Source organism: Bombyx mandarina, chromosome A1, assembly GCF_030267445.1.
Source record: "Bombyx mandarina strain Sakado chromosome A1, ASM3026744v2".
NCBI lineage: Eukaryota > Metazoa > Arthropoda > Insecta > Lepidoptera > Bombycidae > Bombyx > Bombyx mandarina.
This window is the reverse complement of record NC_143234.1, coordinates 14,487,718-14,505,749: the sequence shown is the minus strand read 5'-3', so window position 1 is coordinate 14,505,749 and position 18,032 is coordinate 14,487,718. Positions and strand designations below refer to the sequence as shown.

Genomic DNA, 18,032 nt, shown 5'->3' with positions numbered 1-18,032 from the left:
TGACTTTGCTGATGTCCATAGGCATCAGTGACCACTCATCGTTAGATGGGCCTCTGCAGACAACAATAGAGAAATCCCTACAATATATTTTTTTTTATTACCTTTGTAGGCAGACGAGCATACGGCCCACCTGATAGTGAGTGGTTACCGTCGCCCATGGACTTCAGCAATGCCAAGGGCAGAGCCAAGCCGGTGCCTACCGCAAAATCATGATTGGTTGTTGGTATGTGATTGAGTCCAATCATCCAGAGATTTATACTTTATGCATCAAAGCTCATCAATATTTATTTCATTGGAACGCAGAAATATATGTACAGAGGCGAGTTAAACTAGTTCATGTGTTTTCTTTCAGTAAACTCCACTATGAATGCGAAATAGAATTTTAATGAACACCAAAGCGTACAAAAAAGACAGTACAAAAACATCCTATTATAAAACACACAAAAAACCTACTACATCTTGATAATACAAAATATCAGGATAATAAGGTCCGACGTGAACATGTTCGGTACCTTAAATTTGCTTATATAGGTATAAGTAATATTGGTTTTAATAAATTGGAGAATGCCACCACTTTTCTAAGGTTTCCGTACTTAGGTTTCCATAGATTTGTCAATCTGCCAGATACTTTCAATCATCATCATCATCATTATCCTGCCCTTCTCCCAGTTACCTGGGGTCGGCGCAACATGTTCTCTCCTTCCATACTTTTCTATCATATACCATTTCTTCGCTCACTCCCCTCTTACCCATATCGTCTTTCACGCAATCCATCCATTTCTTCTTAGGTCTACCCCTTCCTCTATATCCTTCCACATTCATAGTTACCATTTTCTTACCAACCTCATTTTCATTTCGTATTGCCAGATACTTCCAATGAACAATGAAAATGGATTGAATCAGATGTAATTCTCAGAAGTGTATGATAAAGTGAGCTACGTCCAACGACTTCATTTTAATGTCCGATACTTTTTGTTAATAAGCCATCATATTTTTTACATTACGTTACTTATACGTTTTATTTTGTTGCCAACTTCTCTAATCATCATTTCTCCATTTTGGGTATCGGCTTTTTGTTTTTTCTTTTGGGTCAGGAAGATTACGATGCACTTCTTCTTAAACATTGGAGTCGAACCGGCTAAAACCCGTACGGCTCAACTGCTTACAATTGGCAATGAGTGATATGAGCTTGTGTCGATTATGATGTTAAATAATATCATTTTTTTATTGCTATAGATGGGTGGACGAGCTCACAGCCCACCTGGTATTAAATGGTTACTGGATCCCACAGACACCTACAACGTAAATGCGCCACCCACCTTGAGATATAAGGTCTCAAGTATAGTTACAACGGCAGAAAAAGGCAGGGCGGTAGACCTACCCGCGCGGACTCACAATAGGTCCTACCACCAGTAATTACGCAAATTGTAATGTTGCGGGTTTAATTTTAATTAGTTGATGTTATTCCTTCACCGCGAAAGTCAATCGTGAACATTTGATGAGTACGTCATTAGAAAAATTGGTACCCGCCTGGGATTCGAACACCGGCGCATCGCTCAACACGAATGCACCGGACGTCTTATCCTTTCGGCCACGATGACTTAAGCTCTCAGTTTGAGTTGTGACATCAAGTTGTTGAGATTTGAATTATCACCAACAGGAGTATAAAAGAAGATCGACGCTGCGTGATAGTCAGACTGAAACCGAAATTAATCTACTTAGAGCAGCCTCAGCAGCGTCCGTCGCCAGTGGTGCTACCGATCGAAGCGGAAATACTGATAACTGCGTCGAAGAATATGTTTGTGACGTGCCGTTTGCAGGTAAGTTCCCTTTCCCGGGATAGAATTATTCGTTTCGCCTTTCCAACCAGTATGCTTAGTGCGAGTTTTTTAACGTTCTCGATAGCGTAAAAGTTAGCTCATATTTGTATGGAATGAGACCGTTTTCGTACGTTTGCCGCTAGGGGCGCTGTTCCAACTTCATACAAAATTAGGTTAACTTTTACGCTATCGAGAACGTTAAGAAACTCGCACTAAGCACACTGAACATTATCATTGTCAATTGTAAGTTGAGCCGTATGTTGCAACTTCCTAAGGCTATAAGAAATGATTTAGAAACGCAGGCTCCTAAGTAAGTGGAGGGTTCGTTTTGCAGAGAATCTGCTATGCCCTATCAATAGTCATTGCCGTTTGCGATAGCGATTAAAATCGATTTACGACTGTTGTAAAATATTTGTTCTGGTTTTATCGTTCGATCTTCTGAAAATCTTTGTATCTGTTACTTTGTTGAACTAACATGACCGGTTTATGTGGCTTTTACAGGTAAGTAAGAATTTTTCACTAATAACATAATGCAATGTTTACATAATTCGAATATAGCACATTATTTATTTATTTGGGAAACAAACAGTACAATACAAACATATAATATTTTAAAAAATATGGCTAAAACAATAACCAAATATGTTTCCACAATCAAAATCACATATAAGTAGAAAGTGAACAGAGAAGAGAAAATTTCAAATTTAAATTACAAAAAAACAAAAGCAACACAATAAGCATATATTATTTTATACATCAACTTACACTATAAAACTATAATACTATTATTATATCGTTGGTAGGTCGTAAAAAAGGTCTGCCGATCTGAAGTTGTCGTGGTCTAAGGTTTAAAATACTTGGCTGTGCTTGTATCGATTGATACGACTATATGGGGGTTCCAATTTCGCGAGTAATTATCAATTTTGTAGCAATGCTTAGGATAGGGATGGCCATACATTTACAGGTAATTCGTTGTGGGATTGGCAGATAATACTTTGAGGCTTCGATCTCATGTCTAAGGGTGAATACAGCGAACGTTCGTGTTTTGATGTTTGATAACTACTTAATATCTGGTAGGCCTGTGTGACCTTTATTTGTTTTTTTTTTCAATAGAGAAATAACATATGTATAATGTTAAAAAGTTAAATAATAGGGTTTGTAAACACTTATTATTTATTTATTTATTTAATATCTTTTGTACACACAGCTGTTAGAAAAAACACGACAATAAGGATACAGAGTACAAGGCCACTACTTATTTCATGTAGAAATCTCTTCCAGTAGGCCCGCAAAAGGAAAGAAGAATTAGGAACACAAACCTAGGGCATACAGTAAACATTACATATAATAATATATACATATTACAAGATACAAAACAATATATATACATACAAATACACACACACATACACACACACACACGCGCACGCACACACACACACACACACACACACACTGACACACACACACTGACACACACACACACACACACACACAACACACAATTAAAAAATTACATTTATTCGGGCTCAATGCGACCAGACTGCAGAGATTTTTGTTTTCGTGTCACAAAAAAGCGGACCTTTCTTTCTATTTTTCGTGTTTGTAGTTCAAAAATGGTAACACAGGATACGCGACGGCGGGTTTCCAGACTGTAAACAAATAGTGCCATTGTTATACTGACAATACATTCGGCCTTTTGTTAAATGGTGTATATTAAAAATAATAGGTACCTGTGTGCTTATAGTGCGAGTTTTTTAACGTTCTCGAAAGCGTAAAAGTTAGCTCACATTTTTTTGCAGTTGGAACAGCGCCCCTAGCGCCAAACGTAGGTAAACGTACTAACTCCATACAAATTCTCGCCCTAAACACACTGTTTTTTGCTTACCTATGCTGATAGCCTTGAGAGGCTATTTCAGCTTACCCTAGCGTGTGTAGGTGAGCTCACGGGGCTCAAACCGGAGAGTTGCTAACACTGACCCTAGCAAGAGCAGTACTTCGCAGAATCTACCACCGGGTCAGAAACGCGACCCACTGAGAAGATCCGGCGAGAAACTTAGTGGGCTGTGTCTGTGGGTTAATTCGCTCGTCGAGCCCTTCGTCGCAAGCGACGGGTTCGACGAGGTCGGTGACCGGTGCTTGTAGTGAACACACTGTAAACTTCACTTTGATTTTTATCTTTAAGGTGAAATTCGCGTAATCACTGGTTTTCAGGTGTATTCTAAGTCTACTTTGGTAGGTACCACGATTTGGCCTGTTATGTCGCGAAGTTTTTTTTTGTTGCTTAGATGGCTGGACGAGGTCACAGCCCACCTGGTGTTAAGTGGTTACTGGAGCCCATCGACATCTACGACGTAAATGCGCCACCCACCTTGAGATATAAGTTCTAAGGTCTCAAGTATAGTTACAACGGCTGCCCCGCCCTTCAAACCGAAACGCATTACTGCTTCACGGCAGAAATAGGCAGGGTGGTGGTACCTACCCGTGCGGACTCATAAGAGGTCCTACCACCATTTTTTTTTTTAATAATTAAAAAAAGTAGTTCCAGTTAAAAAAGTATTCATGCGGTCCGATTTGCAGGAATAACCGTCCCACATAACGAGACCTTAACGAGACTTGTGGTGAGTACTTAACGTAGGCAAGGGCTCGCCTCTGTCTCTGGCATTGCTGACATCCATAACAGTAGCCACTCACCATCCGGTCGTATGCTCTTCTGTCTACAAGGGCAATAACAAATCGATTTATGTATCAGGGCTGGAGGCTATGGAGGGCGATTGTGATGACTGTCGTATGATAAACCAGATGTATCGTAAACTCACTTACTGCAATTTAAATACTAATAAAATTGTAGGCAACTATTTCAGGTCTAGAGACTTTAATTAAAAAAGTTTGCTATGACAACATGAAGTTGAAATAAATGAATAAAGTTGATTAGAACAGTACCTACTTCAGAACATAAATCCGTATAATATAAACAAATAGTTTTCTCTGTCCAAAACACATTATTAATGCATGGAAAGATAATTTTAATTTAATGAATCTTCTTAGCAGCAATCATTGAAAAGCAATTGAGGTAAAACGTACCGTTAATACGTATACATATGCTTATTACGAAACTCAACAAAGATAGAATGTTGATGTCTAATAACCTCACTGACACCTTATTCCCTTTGGTATGCGCTATTAACTAGAAACGTTATTCTGAAACGTTCGATATTTATTTATTTATTTATTACACTTCATGTAAAATTTACATTGGCGGACTTAATGCCTAAGGCATTCTCTACCAGTCAACCAAAGGTAGTGCAGAGTAAATATTATAGAGTAGATATTATCGTACGACATAATTTAGCGTAGCGCGTTTAATAATATCGGCGAAATTTTAACGTTTAATTTGTCAAGTATTTTAATTTCTGATGTCAATCCCCGTATAAATGTTTTTAAATAAAATACGTGTTTTAAATATCACAAAATGTTAAAATGCCGAAAGAAAATAGACAAAATTTATAATAATTTTAGAAAAACAACAAGATTTTAGCTGTAGCTTATAATATATATCTATACTAATATATAAATCTACAGTGGTTTTTATGGATGTTCCGTTATAACTACTGAACCATGCATCCGATTGACTTGAAACTTGGTGTCCATGTAGAAAATACATGTACTAAATGGATATATTTATATGAGTGTTGGACTCTCTACACTACTAGTTAACTTATAAAAAGATAAGAGCATTTTCAAGATGTATTTAGCATATTTACAAAATCCAAACAACACTTCTGACATCCGAACATTCGGATCGTCATTAACCCACTGAGCTTCTCGTCGGATCTTCTCAGTGGGTCGCGATTTCGATCTGCAGGTGGAATCAGCAGAGAACTGCCTTTGCTATGACTAGCCCCGTGAGCTCACCCACCCGTCCGCGCATTTTTAAAATACTTCCTTAAGCTACCTACATTTAGTTATGGGAAGATAAGAAAAGCGTTATAAAATCTTCAACATTGCATTTTTGTGGGTGTATCCCAAAATTTTGTTTGTTCACATCCTCTTCATTGGTATTTTCAGAATCAATCAGCTTAAAATGTGATGTTTTGTTTGTGACTCTAACCTCTTAGTATACGAGATCAGATAATTAAGGCGTGCTTGTTTTCTTCTAGATTTTTCGACATCTACAACACATGAGAAATTTATAGCTTGACGCTAGAACGTTCTTTTGATTATGCATACTCTAACTTTTTTTTTTTATAAAGAATTTGGCTCCAACGCTTTTGGCATTGATTTTGCCAATGTCAAAGTGTTTACAAAAATGACAGGTGCTTAGTGAGGAAAAAAATCTAAATCTAAATACAAATAAATTTGGTCAGTTTTTCCATACGCGAATCTGTGATTTTAAGAGCAGCATACTCTAACTTAATGCGTTGTGAAGAAATACAATGAAAGATATGACACTCGATAATTACTTTGCGTTGTTCAGTAGCAATAGCGACTCGTCTTGACCTATTGAGACAGGTTTTTAAATTGATTTTAATAAAAGAACACGAAGTTTTGCAAACTTAACACGTCGTATAATATCACCAGTTGAAGTTCGAAATTTTCTGCTAATTATACCTACTAAACGCAGGAATTCAGTGTATGTTTATCCAAATCGACAAATTAAATAAATGAATCTTATCATAACGTATTTATTAGACACTAGCTGTACCCAACCGCTTCGCTGGGCATTTAAAATTAACATTATTATGTCTCACCCCCACAAACATTCTCATCATTAACACCCCCGCAACTGGTGCATGGAGTCCAACACTCATATAAATATTAGCCTATCCATTAAGTACATGTATTTTCTACATGGATACCAAGTTTCAAGTCAATCGGATGCATGGTTCAGTAGTTATAACGGAACATCCGTAAAAACCACTGTAAATTTATATATTAGTATAGATTAATATGAGTTCGGAGCACGGTGTGTGGATAACGCAATTGGGATGTGAATAAAAGTTAAAACATTGATGTTTTATTTTCAAATGAGATTCGTGGAATATGAAACCGAAATAGGACCCCGCGAACAAAGTACGAAGCGAAGTCAATTACCTTTTTTTAAGCACCGATCAATCTCTATCAAGATTTACCGCTAATAGCAATAAACTTGGGTAACGATTAAGTACGTTGCACAACGTGCGTGCGCTGAGGCAGTTTGCGTAATATGTCGCGCACGACATGGAAACCTGTGAAATTACGTTGTGAGATTAAAATTTTTTTTGGGTTTTATTATTGTTCGGTACGAGCGAACGAGCTCATGATACCTACTCTAAGTGCTAAGTTGTTAACAGGGTCAGTTGTTGTGTTTAGCCAGAATACATTGGCAGAAGTGCTTAACCGCACACAAAAAATAGTTTAAAAAAAAACAAAAAAATACGCTTTTATAGAAAATTCAACTAAAAAATAGAAAAGAAATTTTAGTAAATTTGATTTAAAAATAGTGTAAGAAAAAATGATTTTATTGTAAAAAAAGCGTGGGGTTCTTTTTAGGATATTATCAAAATAACCCTTCTACTCATATAAGTTCATAAAATATTTATAACTATTGATAACATGCATACCGGGTCTCAGGAAAACAAAAAATCGCTAATCTTGCTTATCCTAGTAAGGATAACGGATCAACCTGTATAAAATATTGAATTGTCATCGGTCCTTAATAAGTATGCTAAATTTCGAGTTAATCCGACGTTTTGAAGGGGGTCTAAATCATGTTCAAAGATTCCGTTACATACTAATATACGTATGAAGATAATAAAAGCATATTAAAAACAGAGTAACATTGCAAAATATATTGCAAAAATCTACTTTATTGCATCATATAAAATAATATGAAATCACACAATACACATATATGTGCAATCCTCTTGTTTTTTTTTTGTTTTTTTTTCCTGTCTAATCCGATAGCCTTGAGAGGCTATGTCAGCGTAACCTAACAAGTAGGTGAGCTCACAGGGCTGAAACCTGACGACGTTGCTAACACTAACCCTAGCAAGAGCAGTGCTTCGCAGAATCTACCACCGGATCGGAAAAGCGAACCACTGAGAAGATCCGGCGAGAAACTCAGTGGGCTGTGTCTGTGGGTTAAGTCTTGTCTATTGAAGCTGCGAAGTATTCATTTGTTTTATAGAAATAGTCATACAAAGGCAGGTAGGAAGACGAAGGTACATTTTGTACCTATGTGAAGTTGATTCTTCTTATTTCTGTGCGGTGAAATGTAATGCTATTCATGTAATCGAGTATGAATTGTGTGATAGTTACATTTTTCGTTATTAGTACACTGTGTTGAGCACATTGAGTATACTCATAAGTTTCTTGGGTTTTTATTTCCAACTAGCTGACCCGGCAGACTTCACAGTGTCTCAATTGACTCAATTGAGCAATAAATGATCTAAACTTTTGTATAATATAAACTTAAAACAAACAAAAGGAATCCGTCCGACGGGGGACACATCAAAGGTAAAACAAAATTGTTACTTTTATTTAATTCCGAGCATTTTAAACCTTCTCTGGACTTCCACAAACAATTCAAGACCAAAATTAGCCAAATCGGTCCAGCCGCTCTCGAGTTTTAGGGAGACTAACGAACAGCAATTCATTTTTATATATATAGCTGATCCTTTAATGCAACCACCGTTAAAAAGAAAAACAATTATTGTTTCATTATTACAATCCTAATAGTCTATATACATATGTGTCATATTAGGAAAAGCTGGGACCACAGAAACTAAAAAGGGCTACTTTCTGCAATTAGTTTTGTTTGTGGCATTAGTGCTTTTTCAAATTCAACGTTTATCTTTCTATCTATCTCTAGCAGTGTCATAGAATAACGTTGGCTTGGTCTGGTCTCTGGCTTTTACGATATTTATTAGACGATGGCCATTCACCATCTTGTAGGCTGTATGCTAATCTAGCTTTAAAGCAATAAGAACTCTGTTCAATTTGGAAGCGCACTTAAACAGTCACCCAATCAATATATATTTTGAGGGTTCTGTTCCCGCAACTTGTCCATAAGGGGGTTGTTGAAAAATCAGCTTAACCATCCAAATATACAAGTCAGCTTCTTAATAAAATAACTTTTGGTATAGCGAGGCGATACCATTTGGTCTCACATCACTTACGATCATGATTTAAGTCATTTCATACGAGATAGAGGTCACAATATCATAGTGATCATCCATTGCTTGTATATTATAAAAATCCCCTAAAACATGTCTCCTTATCTGGTACTCTAATCCTAATCGGTTCAATACAAGCACTTAAGATTTGTTTGATTTCAATTGCACTTTCGGGCTTATTAGTTGTGCCATTATTTTTATCGTTGCATTGCACTTGGTGCGGCAATAAAAATGATGAAATACAGCCTTATCGAACGAACGTAAGATAATTATGTTAGGGTGATTGCCAAATACTTTTACACGGGTTTCGTTAAAGACTTCGCACACTTTCCTCAAAACTTAAGTCAAATATGTAGGTAATACCGATGTTGCTTGTAATCTGGTTGAATCTCTCTCACAACTTAGCTTTACATAGTTCGCATAGCTAAGCTGACATAGTTTGCCGACTACACGCCAAATACCCAACCATGCGAGCCATCTTCCTTTGGTCTGCCACACGCATTATAATGGAAATTGATGATTTTGTTGCTTTTTACTAAGGGAACAATCGCGACAAAAAATATCCGAGTTTTTTCGCTATTCCTTGGTAATCTAAAGAGCTACTCCTGTTACGCCCTAACAGGTAGGGTGAGTTCACGATACTCAACCTTAAGAATTTGCTAACACTAGCCCTAGGAAGAGCAGTGCTTCACAGAAACTACCACTGGATCGGGATTGCGAGCCACTGAGGAACACAACAGGCTGTGTCTATGGGTTAGTTCGCTCGCCGAACTCTTCGTCCTAAAAAGAACCGGCAAACCCAAGCCACCTACCTTGTTCAATTTCACCTTCAATTATGGCTGTTTGTCAATATAGAAACTATTGAAAATAAATAAATATATATATTTAAACATTTTAACTGCCCATCCACAATTAAAGAAAAAAATTAAATACAATACCGGTTTCTATTGTGTGTTCAGTTTCAGTCAACGCGATGAGGTATTCAATATCTATATGCTCAGCGCTTTTAGCTGCATTGTATCTTGTTGCAAGGTGTTATTGCACCACCAGAATGTAACCGTAGTGATTATCTAATATTTCACAGAAGTGTGACGTATGAAATTTTAATCATGCCGAATCAAAAATTATATTTTCCTTAAGTATTCAAGTTCAAGTGAATTATGGAAAATCGTACGACATGACGTTTGCTTTTTGTTGTGTTTTACGTAAATCCTCTATCTGCGTCATGCTATTTCTTTCGGAAGAGTGAAAGTTTGAAGAGTGGTGTTACAAAATACATGGACTACCTTTCGCACTAATGTGTCAATACTAAACGAGCTTAATGTTAAAACTAGATTATACACAATATGCATTCGTAGAGTATTGGACTTCATTGGAGACATTGCTCGAAAAGAGGATCATAATCTGGAGCAGCTGATGGTGACCGCCAAGTTAGAGGGCAAATGTCGCAGAGGACGCAGTCCCACGAGATGGTCGGACCAAATTCGGTCTCATCTGGACATTAAGCTCCACGATGTCCTCCACGAGCCCAAAGATCGCAGCAGATCGTGAACAATCGTACAAGAGAGATTGATACAGCGGGGGAGTCACGACTCTTAGGAATAAGGAGAACGACGCAAGGAGGAAGGAGGAGGGGGTTACAAAATACAACTTAGACTTTGACCTCATATGTCAAGGTGAGGTCATGCAGTAGAATGGCCTCGAGCAGGGAGAAATGGCGGGGCATCGTGAGTCGCATCAAGACTGCCCCTTCCAACACTAATTGACGATCACGACCTATTGTCAAGAGTGACACGACTGAGAAGAAGAAGAAGAAGTCAATGTGAGTGACTGTAGTCATCTCGTGATAACTATGGGCTTACATCTAAACCCGGAAGGGCAGTGTGCACAACTATCATACAGTACAGTATAAAATATATTTTAAATGGGGATTCTGTTTGAACATTGCTTCCACGGACTGATGGCGGAAAAGATTTCATGTTTTACGTATCAAATAAGCTATGTAAGTCTAACGGTTTGAAGTAAACCGCGGAACCACAGAATGCACTTACATTAATACGGTCGAGCTCACGATAACTTACCGACCGCAATCTCGCGTACAGGTACGTGTAGATATTACTAGATATATTGTTTGCAACTTTGCTTTTACTCAGTTTGCAGCTTTGGTGCAAGTTAAAATTGAGGATTTTTGAAATTACTGATCTAAAATTAAGTAAATGTAATAGTATCAAATGGAAAAAAAAACCATCTGATTTATGAACATTATAGGTATGATATTAATGAGTGTTTAGAAAAAAAGAGTTTATTGAACCTTAGCTTAGTAGCATCACTACATATGGGTAGACCGGGCGTCGTACCCAGGAACAGTTTTGTAATTTACAATCATTTTGAAACATATACTGATAAAATAGTGTTATCCTCCTCCTCGCGTCGTTTTCCTCATTACTGAGGGTCGTGACTCCCGCGCTGCATCATTTTCTCCCGTACGATTTCCCTCCATCTGCTGCGATTCTTAGCTTCATGAAGGGCATTGTGGAAGTTGATGCTTAAAGAAGATCGTATTTGGTCCAACCATCTCGCGGGACTGCGTCCTCTGGGACCTTTGCCATCTACCTTTCCTGTCACCATCAGCTGTTCTAGTAAACTAAATAGTGTTATACGCCGTGCTTTTTTACGGTATGAATATTTCGGATTCAGGACCCGACGCCAAACACCAGCGGTAAACTCAGAGGCAATGGAAATGAAAATATAAATACCGGTGCTCACCTTTAAGAAGCCATGCGCGAGTTCTTACAGCATAAATTAAATTTGTTACTACGAATTAAATAAGGAGAATATAAAATAATAAATTCGTGTTTCCGAAGCTTTTATTAAGAGTCGTTTTACCCACCGAGTTACTCGGCGGATCTTCAAAGTGGGTCGCGATTTCGATGCGGTGGGAAATTCTGCGAATTATTGATTTTGCTAGGGCCAGTGTTAGCACATTCACTCAGGTCCTCGCGAACTTACCTACCAGTCACAGCGTGGCTAAAAAAGTTGTTTCATTCCACTTATTAATAAAAATGGTTCTAGTATTTCTCAACGACTTGACAACGACCGGCAAAACCCTCAAAAGTTTCTAAATAATTATTTAAGTTTAACAATAATTTTAAGTATTGTATTTGTACGTTGATTTCTTCAGACTGTCTCCCATGTTTTGTAGTCATTAAAAATTCACCGTTTCTTAGAACACGTATACCTGACAGAGGTTTGAGAAGCGTTGTTCTTTACTCTAAAGGTGCATTGTAAGTATAAAAGGGACAAGTATTGTAGTCGCAAAGAATCGTAACGAGACCGGGCGCCAGTCGTTTTTTTTTGCCTTTCTTAATTCCCTTTAATGTTTAATGGTTTAATAAGTATTACGATATCTTTTTATGCCATTTTGAAATGTAAACGGTACGCTGTAGGTTGGTTATTCAATAAAATTAAAATCGTTTTATTTCGCGTGTAAGGTTGCGCTAATTTATACGCGCGAGTCGTGCGCTTGCTCGACATGTTGAAACGATAAAAGGATTATGTTTATTTGTTTTGTTCACCGACGTAGATGGCTCGTCTAGACTTAAGAGTCCATAGACACTTTGGCGAGAACGTCGTCTTCTTGGTGTTGTTAACTTACGCACTTTTTTTTTATTGCTTAGATGGTGTTTAAGTGGTTACTGGAGCCCATAGACATCTACAACGTAAATGCGCCACCCATGTTGAGATATAAGTTCTAAGATCTCAGTATAGTTACAACGGCTGCCCCCACCCTTCAAACCGAAACGCATTACTGCTTCACGGCAGAAATATGCAGGTGGTGGTACCCACCCGCGCGGACTCACAAGAGGTCGTACCACCAGTAAAAATAGTCTGGATCTAAATAGTATACACACCGCGAGTATATGAACCATAAACATTTGTCAGCCCTTGTTATATAATACGTACTAATCATAGACATAATGAAAATTAGTTTCATCATCATCATCATCTCAGCCTGTCCATTGTCCACTGCTGAACATAGGCCTCACCAAGTGAGCTCCAGTGCGGCCGGTCCGTTGCCACCTGCATCCAACGTAACCCGGCGGTTCTTACCAGGTCGTCGGTCCATCTCGTAGGTGGCCGGCCGAAAATTAGTTTGGAGGCTTAAATTCGATTTTATAATTTATAAAATTTCGAATGTAATTTTGATTATTCGGAGAAACAATTTCGGGGATGCGACTTTTAAAAAAAAGTTGGCACTTAGGACGCTTCATAACAAATGTCCATCGATTACTATAGAGGTGAATGCACTGCGCAATGAGACAATACTTACTCCACAGCAGATTTGTAATTCTTGTAATTGATTCATTGACCTCGACCGAATGGCACTGGATCTAATCGTGAATATCTAGCTCGAATCGTACTGTGTAGTTTATTTTTGTCCAGTATTCGTAGTATACGTTTTGTTATCCGAGTCGTATTCACATATTTTATCATTGTACAACACAACACAATGATATGTGCTTCAAATAAATTCTTAAATGCACTACATAAATAAGAAATCGTAAGGTGTTCAACACTTTTCGAAGGGGTAACATAGAATAATGGTAATTGTGGTGAAACACCCTCGTGTCTCGCTCCGGGCATTTCAATATTCCATTAATTGTTACGTTATAATACCTCTTGTAAAAATGAATATTTAAAAAAACGTATAATTTAAAAAAAAAAGATATGCCCGCTGAGTTTCTTGCCAGTTCTTCTCAGGACCAAGGTTTTTGTGAATTGGCGGTAGTTCCTTTTGACGTTCAACAACTATGTACTTTCTTTAACGTTGAATAAAAAAAAATGATTTGATTTGATTGAGAAAAGAATCAAGCTCGATCGATTGTACCCAGGAACATATAACTGAACTAAACTGGTGATCCACATGGAATCGAAGTTTCACTAGCATCACCGAAATGCATATAAGAAATTACTGATTTTATATGCGGAGCTCCATTACCTAATTCACCCGTGCATCGAGGTTAAGGTTCGGAGTCGTGAGAATAAAAACAATAACGTGAACACAAAATGAAATTTACTTGACGCGCTGACGCGAGGGTCAAAGGTCGTCGCGACTCCGATGAAATTCCGTGATATTATGTTTACGAAAGCGAAAATATTATTCTTAAAAAGATAATGTGAAGTGACAGGTCATATAGTAATTTTCATTTCAAGGAGAATTTGTTTGGTAGTTCTAAATTATCCAAAAAAAATTTATGACCGTTTTTTTTTAATGCTTAGATGGGTGGACGAGCTTACAGCCTACCTGGTGTTAAGTGGTTACTGGAGCCCATAGACATCCACAACGTAAATGTGCCACCCACCTTGAGATATAAGTTCTAAGGTCTCAAGTATAGTTACAACGGCTGCTCCACCCTTCAAACTGAAACGCATTACTGCTTCACGGCAGAAATAGGCAAGGTGGTGGTACCCACCCGCGCGGACTCACAAGAGGTCCTACCATCAGTAATTACGCAAAATTATTTTGCGGGTCTCATTTTTATTACACGATGTTACTCCTTCACCGTGGAAGTCAATCGTGAACATTTGTTGAGTACGTATTTCATTAGAAAAATTGGTACCCGCCTGAGATTCGAACACCGGTGCATCGCTCAACACGAATACATCGGACGACTTATCCGTTAGGCCACGACGACTTCATAATTTATTCTAAGCTATCGAAAATAATTTATGACCTCCATAGAGAGCAAAATTAACTAACACGCGTCTTCTTTTTCTCCACCTTATTCCACTAGGTGGGGTCGGCACAGCGAATTTTTCTATTCCATTATCTTCTATCACCGTTATCTCAACACTCTCCTCTCTCTCTCATAGCGTCATTCACACATTCCATCCATGTCTTCTTCGGTCGACCTCTTCTCCCTTTAAAGTTAACTAACACACAAGGATGGGAAATTGATGTTAAGGTGAATGATTCTGTCTTATTTCAAGCACGGCCTTTGTTGGAATGTATACAAATAATATTAATGTTACGGCTAATGATTTTTGTAATGAATTAATTACTTTATCGAATTTCGATAATTTATTTTATAGTAAAGTCTTGTTTTAATGTTAATGTTTGGTTTACTTCACGATTTCAACTTTAAGCGGTAATGTTGAAATCGATACAAAATAACTTCGAACATTCCACTGATGTAATCCAAAGTTCATTGCAAATCTGAAAACCATTAACCGTAATGTAAAGGAATAAAAAATTATCTTTCGACTGAATTGGGGTCCTATTATTTCTGTATACATTGCGGTTTCTGAATTATTATGTCTGCCTACTAAAATTATTTTTATATTTCATACTTATTTCTGCCGTGAAGCAGTAATGCGTTTCGGTTTGAAGGGTGGAGCAGCCGCTGTAACTATACTTGAGATCTTAGAACTTATATCTCAAGCTGGGTGGCGCATTTACGTCGTAGATGTCTATGGGCTCCAGTAACCACTTAACATCAGGTGAGCTGTGAGCTCGTCCACACATCTAAGTAATAAAAAAAAAATATGTATACTTCTATAATGCTTGGTTTGGCCAATGAATAATGTTTCTGCAACATTATTTTTTATTTCTAAGTCAGGTGAACGAGCTCGCTGCCATCTGGAGCTCATAGACATCATTAAGTAAATGCCGACACTGGCTCAGAAAAATTGGCTCCAAATCTGAAATGAATAATATAACAACTGTTCCACCCTTCAAACCACATTGCGGCAGAAATGGCAGATTGGTGCTACCTACCCGTGCGTGGTCATAAGACGCCGTACAATTTGCGGTAGGCAGCGGCTTGGCTCTGCTCCTGGCATTGCTGAAGTCCATGGGCGACGGTAACCACTCACCATCAGGTGGGCCGTATGCTCGTCTGCCTACAAGGGCAATAAAAAAAAACAGTAAATTTTTATTAAAAAAAAACATTAGATAAGTCCAGTTTTCAACGTTATAAGAATCGTTGAACTATAAATGTGGTACGGTTTAATATACACTTATCTTGACCTGAGCTCTTTCTGAAGTGAATGTATATTACAACTGAAATGTCTAGGTTAAAATCGAACGAAATCGAAAAGTCGAACTCCATTTAAAGACAAATTATAATATTTATACGGCACGTTATTAAAATTTATGATTATCATTACGATATTGCATGTAATTTGCTAGTACGAGTAAGTGCAAAATATACAATGATTGGAAACAAGAATAAATATGAAACATTAAGATTATTGGAACGATTCTACGATACGGATTTCTCGCGTTTAAAGTATTGATATCGTTATTGAAGGCCACTTGAGTTTCTCGCCGGATCTTCTCCGTGGGTCGCGATTCCAATCGCTGGGCTTCCGCCCTCCAATGATGGAGGGCGAGGCATGTCGAAGCCGAACTGACTAAAACCTCCTATCACTCAACAACCCACGTCCGAACCTTTCGAGACGAAACTCATGAAAAGGCAAAGGGAGGAAAGTGAAGTGCTTGGTGCGGAGCACATCTCTCCCATCACCCTCACACTCGGGATGCCGGACCGGCAGTCGTCGGCGCCACTACCACCAGCTTTCTCGGTCGGCAGGCTATCCGAAGCCCACGTAGATGGCGTCGGTTAAAGTAGGTTATCCTACGGAATACCCCACTGGGTCAGAACCAGCTTGAGTCGAGGATAGCCAGCCTTCCATCACCCAGATGCTCTTGCGTAAAACGCGTGCAGAGCAGTTTGCACGTAGTCTTGTTAGGCCTCCTTCGCCGGTCCCCAGGCCGACATGTGAGGGGGACCCGAAACCTCCTTCTGCAAGATGGTGCACTCACAGTAGTCGAGCATCGCCTTTCACGACTTGCCGCCGCCGAGCATCGATGCCACCACACTCGGCAACGACAAGACGTTTCCTATTTTTGTGACGAGGACACGGCGCCACCACTCTCATGCGGGGCAGGCGACGAGCGTATGCTCTGCCGTGTCCAAGTCGCAACCACAATGGTGGCACTTTGCAATCGGCTCGGCTCCGACCCGGTGCGGCAACTCACCGAAGCAACTATGCCCAGTGAGCACCTGCGTGAGCCGGCAAGTGAGGCGTCCTCTGTTACAATTCACCCAATCTACAAGGACCGGGCGGTAGACCTCGACGGTCCTACGACCAGCCGAAGGATCGGCCAGCCGCCTGGACACCAACGAATAGGTAGGCGAAAAAAAAGTTGACGACTGTGGGCTACTGATGACCATGATGATGATGAAAGGGGCGGAAATATTGCTTTTTAAAATTTGTGATTGCATTTGTACTTATATGTAATGTTGTGGCTCTTTCCTACCTTCAATCAATAAATGTAGCTTTAATAAAACAGCGGTAGTTTAGCGGTAGGCAGCAGCTTGGCTCTGCCACTGGCATTGCTGAAGTCCATGGGCTACGGTAACCACTCACCATCAGTTGGGCCGTATGCTCGTTTGCCTACAAGGGCAATAAAAAAAAGGCTTAAATAGAAAACCAAATTAATTTCACCTTTATATTGTTGATATGCGTCACGATATCATACCAGAGTTATAAAATCATTGTATTGTCTAGATGCGTGTGGAATTTTTTTGTTTAATCGCACGTCGTGAAGTCGGTGAAAATAACGCTTAAAGATTCCGTTACAAAAATACTTACATATCGAGCTAATAAAAGCGTGCTAATAAATAAAATAAAATGTAACGACTAAGGCAGAACCTTCAAACCGGTACGGACGTCTGCTTCGTGTCAGAAATAGAGTGTTTGCAAACTACCCACGCGGACTTACTATATGTTCTCTGATCACCTCTGAAGTACCTATTATTATATTTGTATGTTTGGAGATATACGATAAAGGGAAGATCTTCAACCGAGCGGTTGAAATTGCTCAGTAGACCGACGGTCCGAATGTTTTTATTCGGAAATTGTATACAATTATATATTTAAATTGTATATTGTATATGCAAGCTTTTCTTGAAAACTTCGTAAGCGAGATTCAGGCACTGTCAAATATTGTGTGTCATATGATAGCTGCCGCCACAATATGAGTAAT

The 18,032-nt window shown here is 38.7% G+C and overlaps 1 protein-coding gene across 2 annotated transcripts in view; it reads left to right on the top strand.

The window, feature by feature from the left end:
- The window catches only part of LOC114253403 (uncharacterized), a 171,324-nt gene that overhangs the window by 64,779 nt on the left and 88,513 nt on the right, over positions 1–18,032 (top strand). For both annotated transcript variants that reach the window (XM_028188283.2, XM_028188275.2), the window contains one exon: positions 1,661–1,820. In XM_028188283.2, coding sequence (XP_028044084.2) covers positions 1,661–1,820 — 160 coding nt within the window. The remainder of the gene's footprint in view (positions 1–1,660; positions 1,821–18,032) is intronic.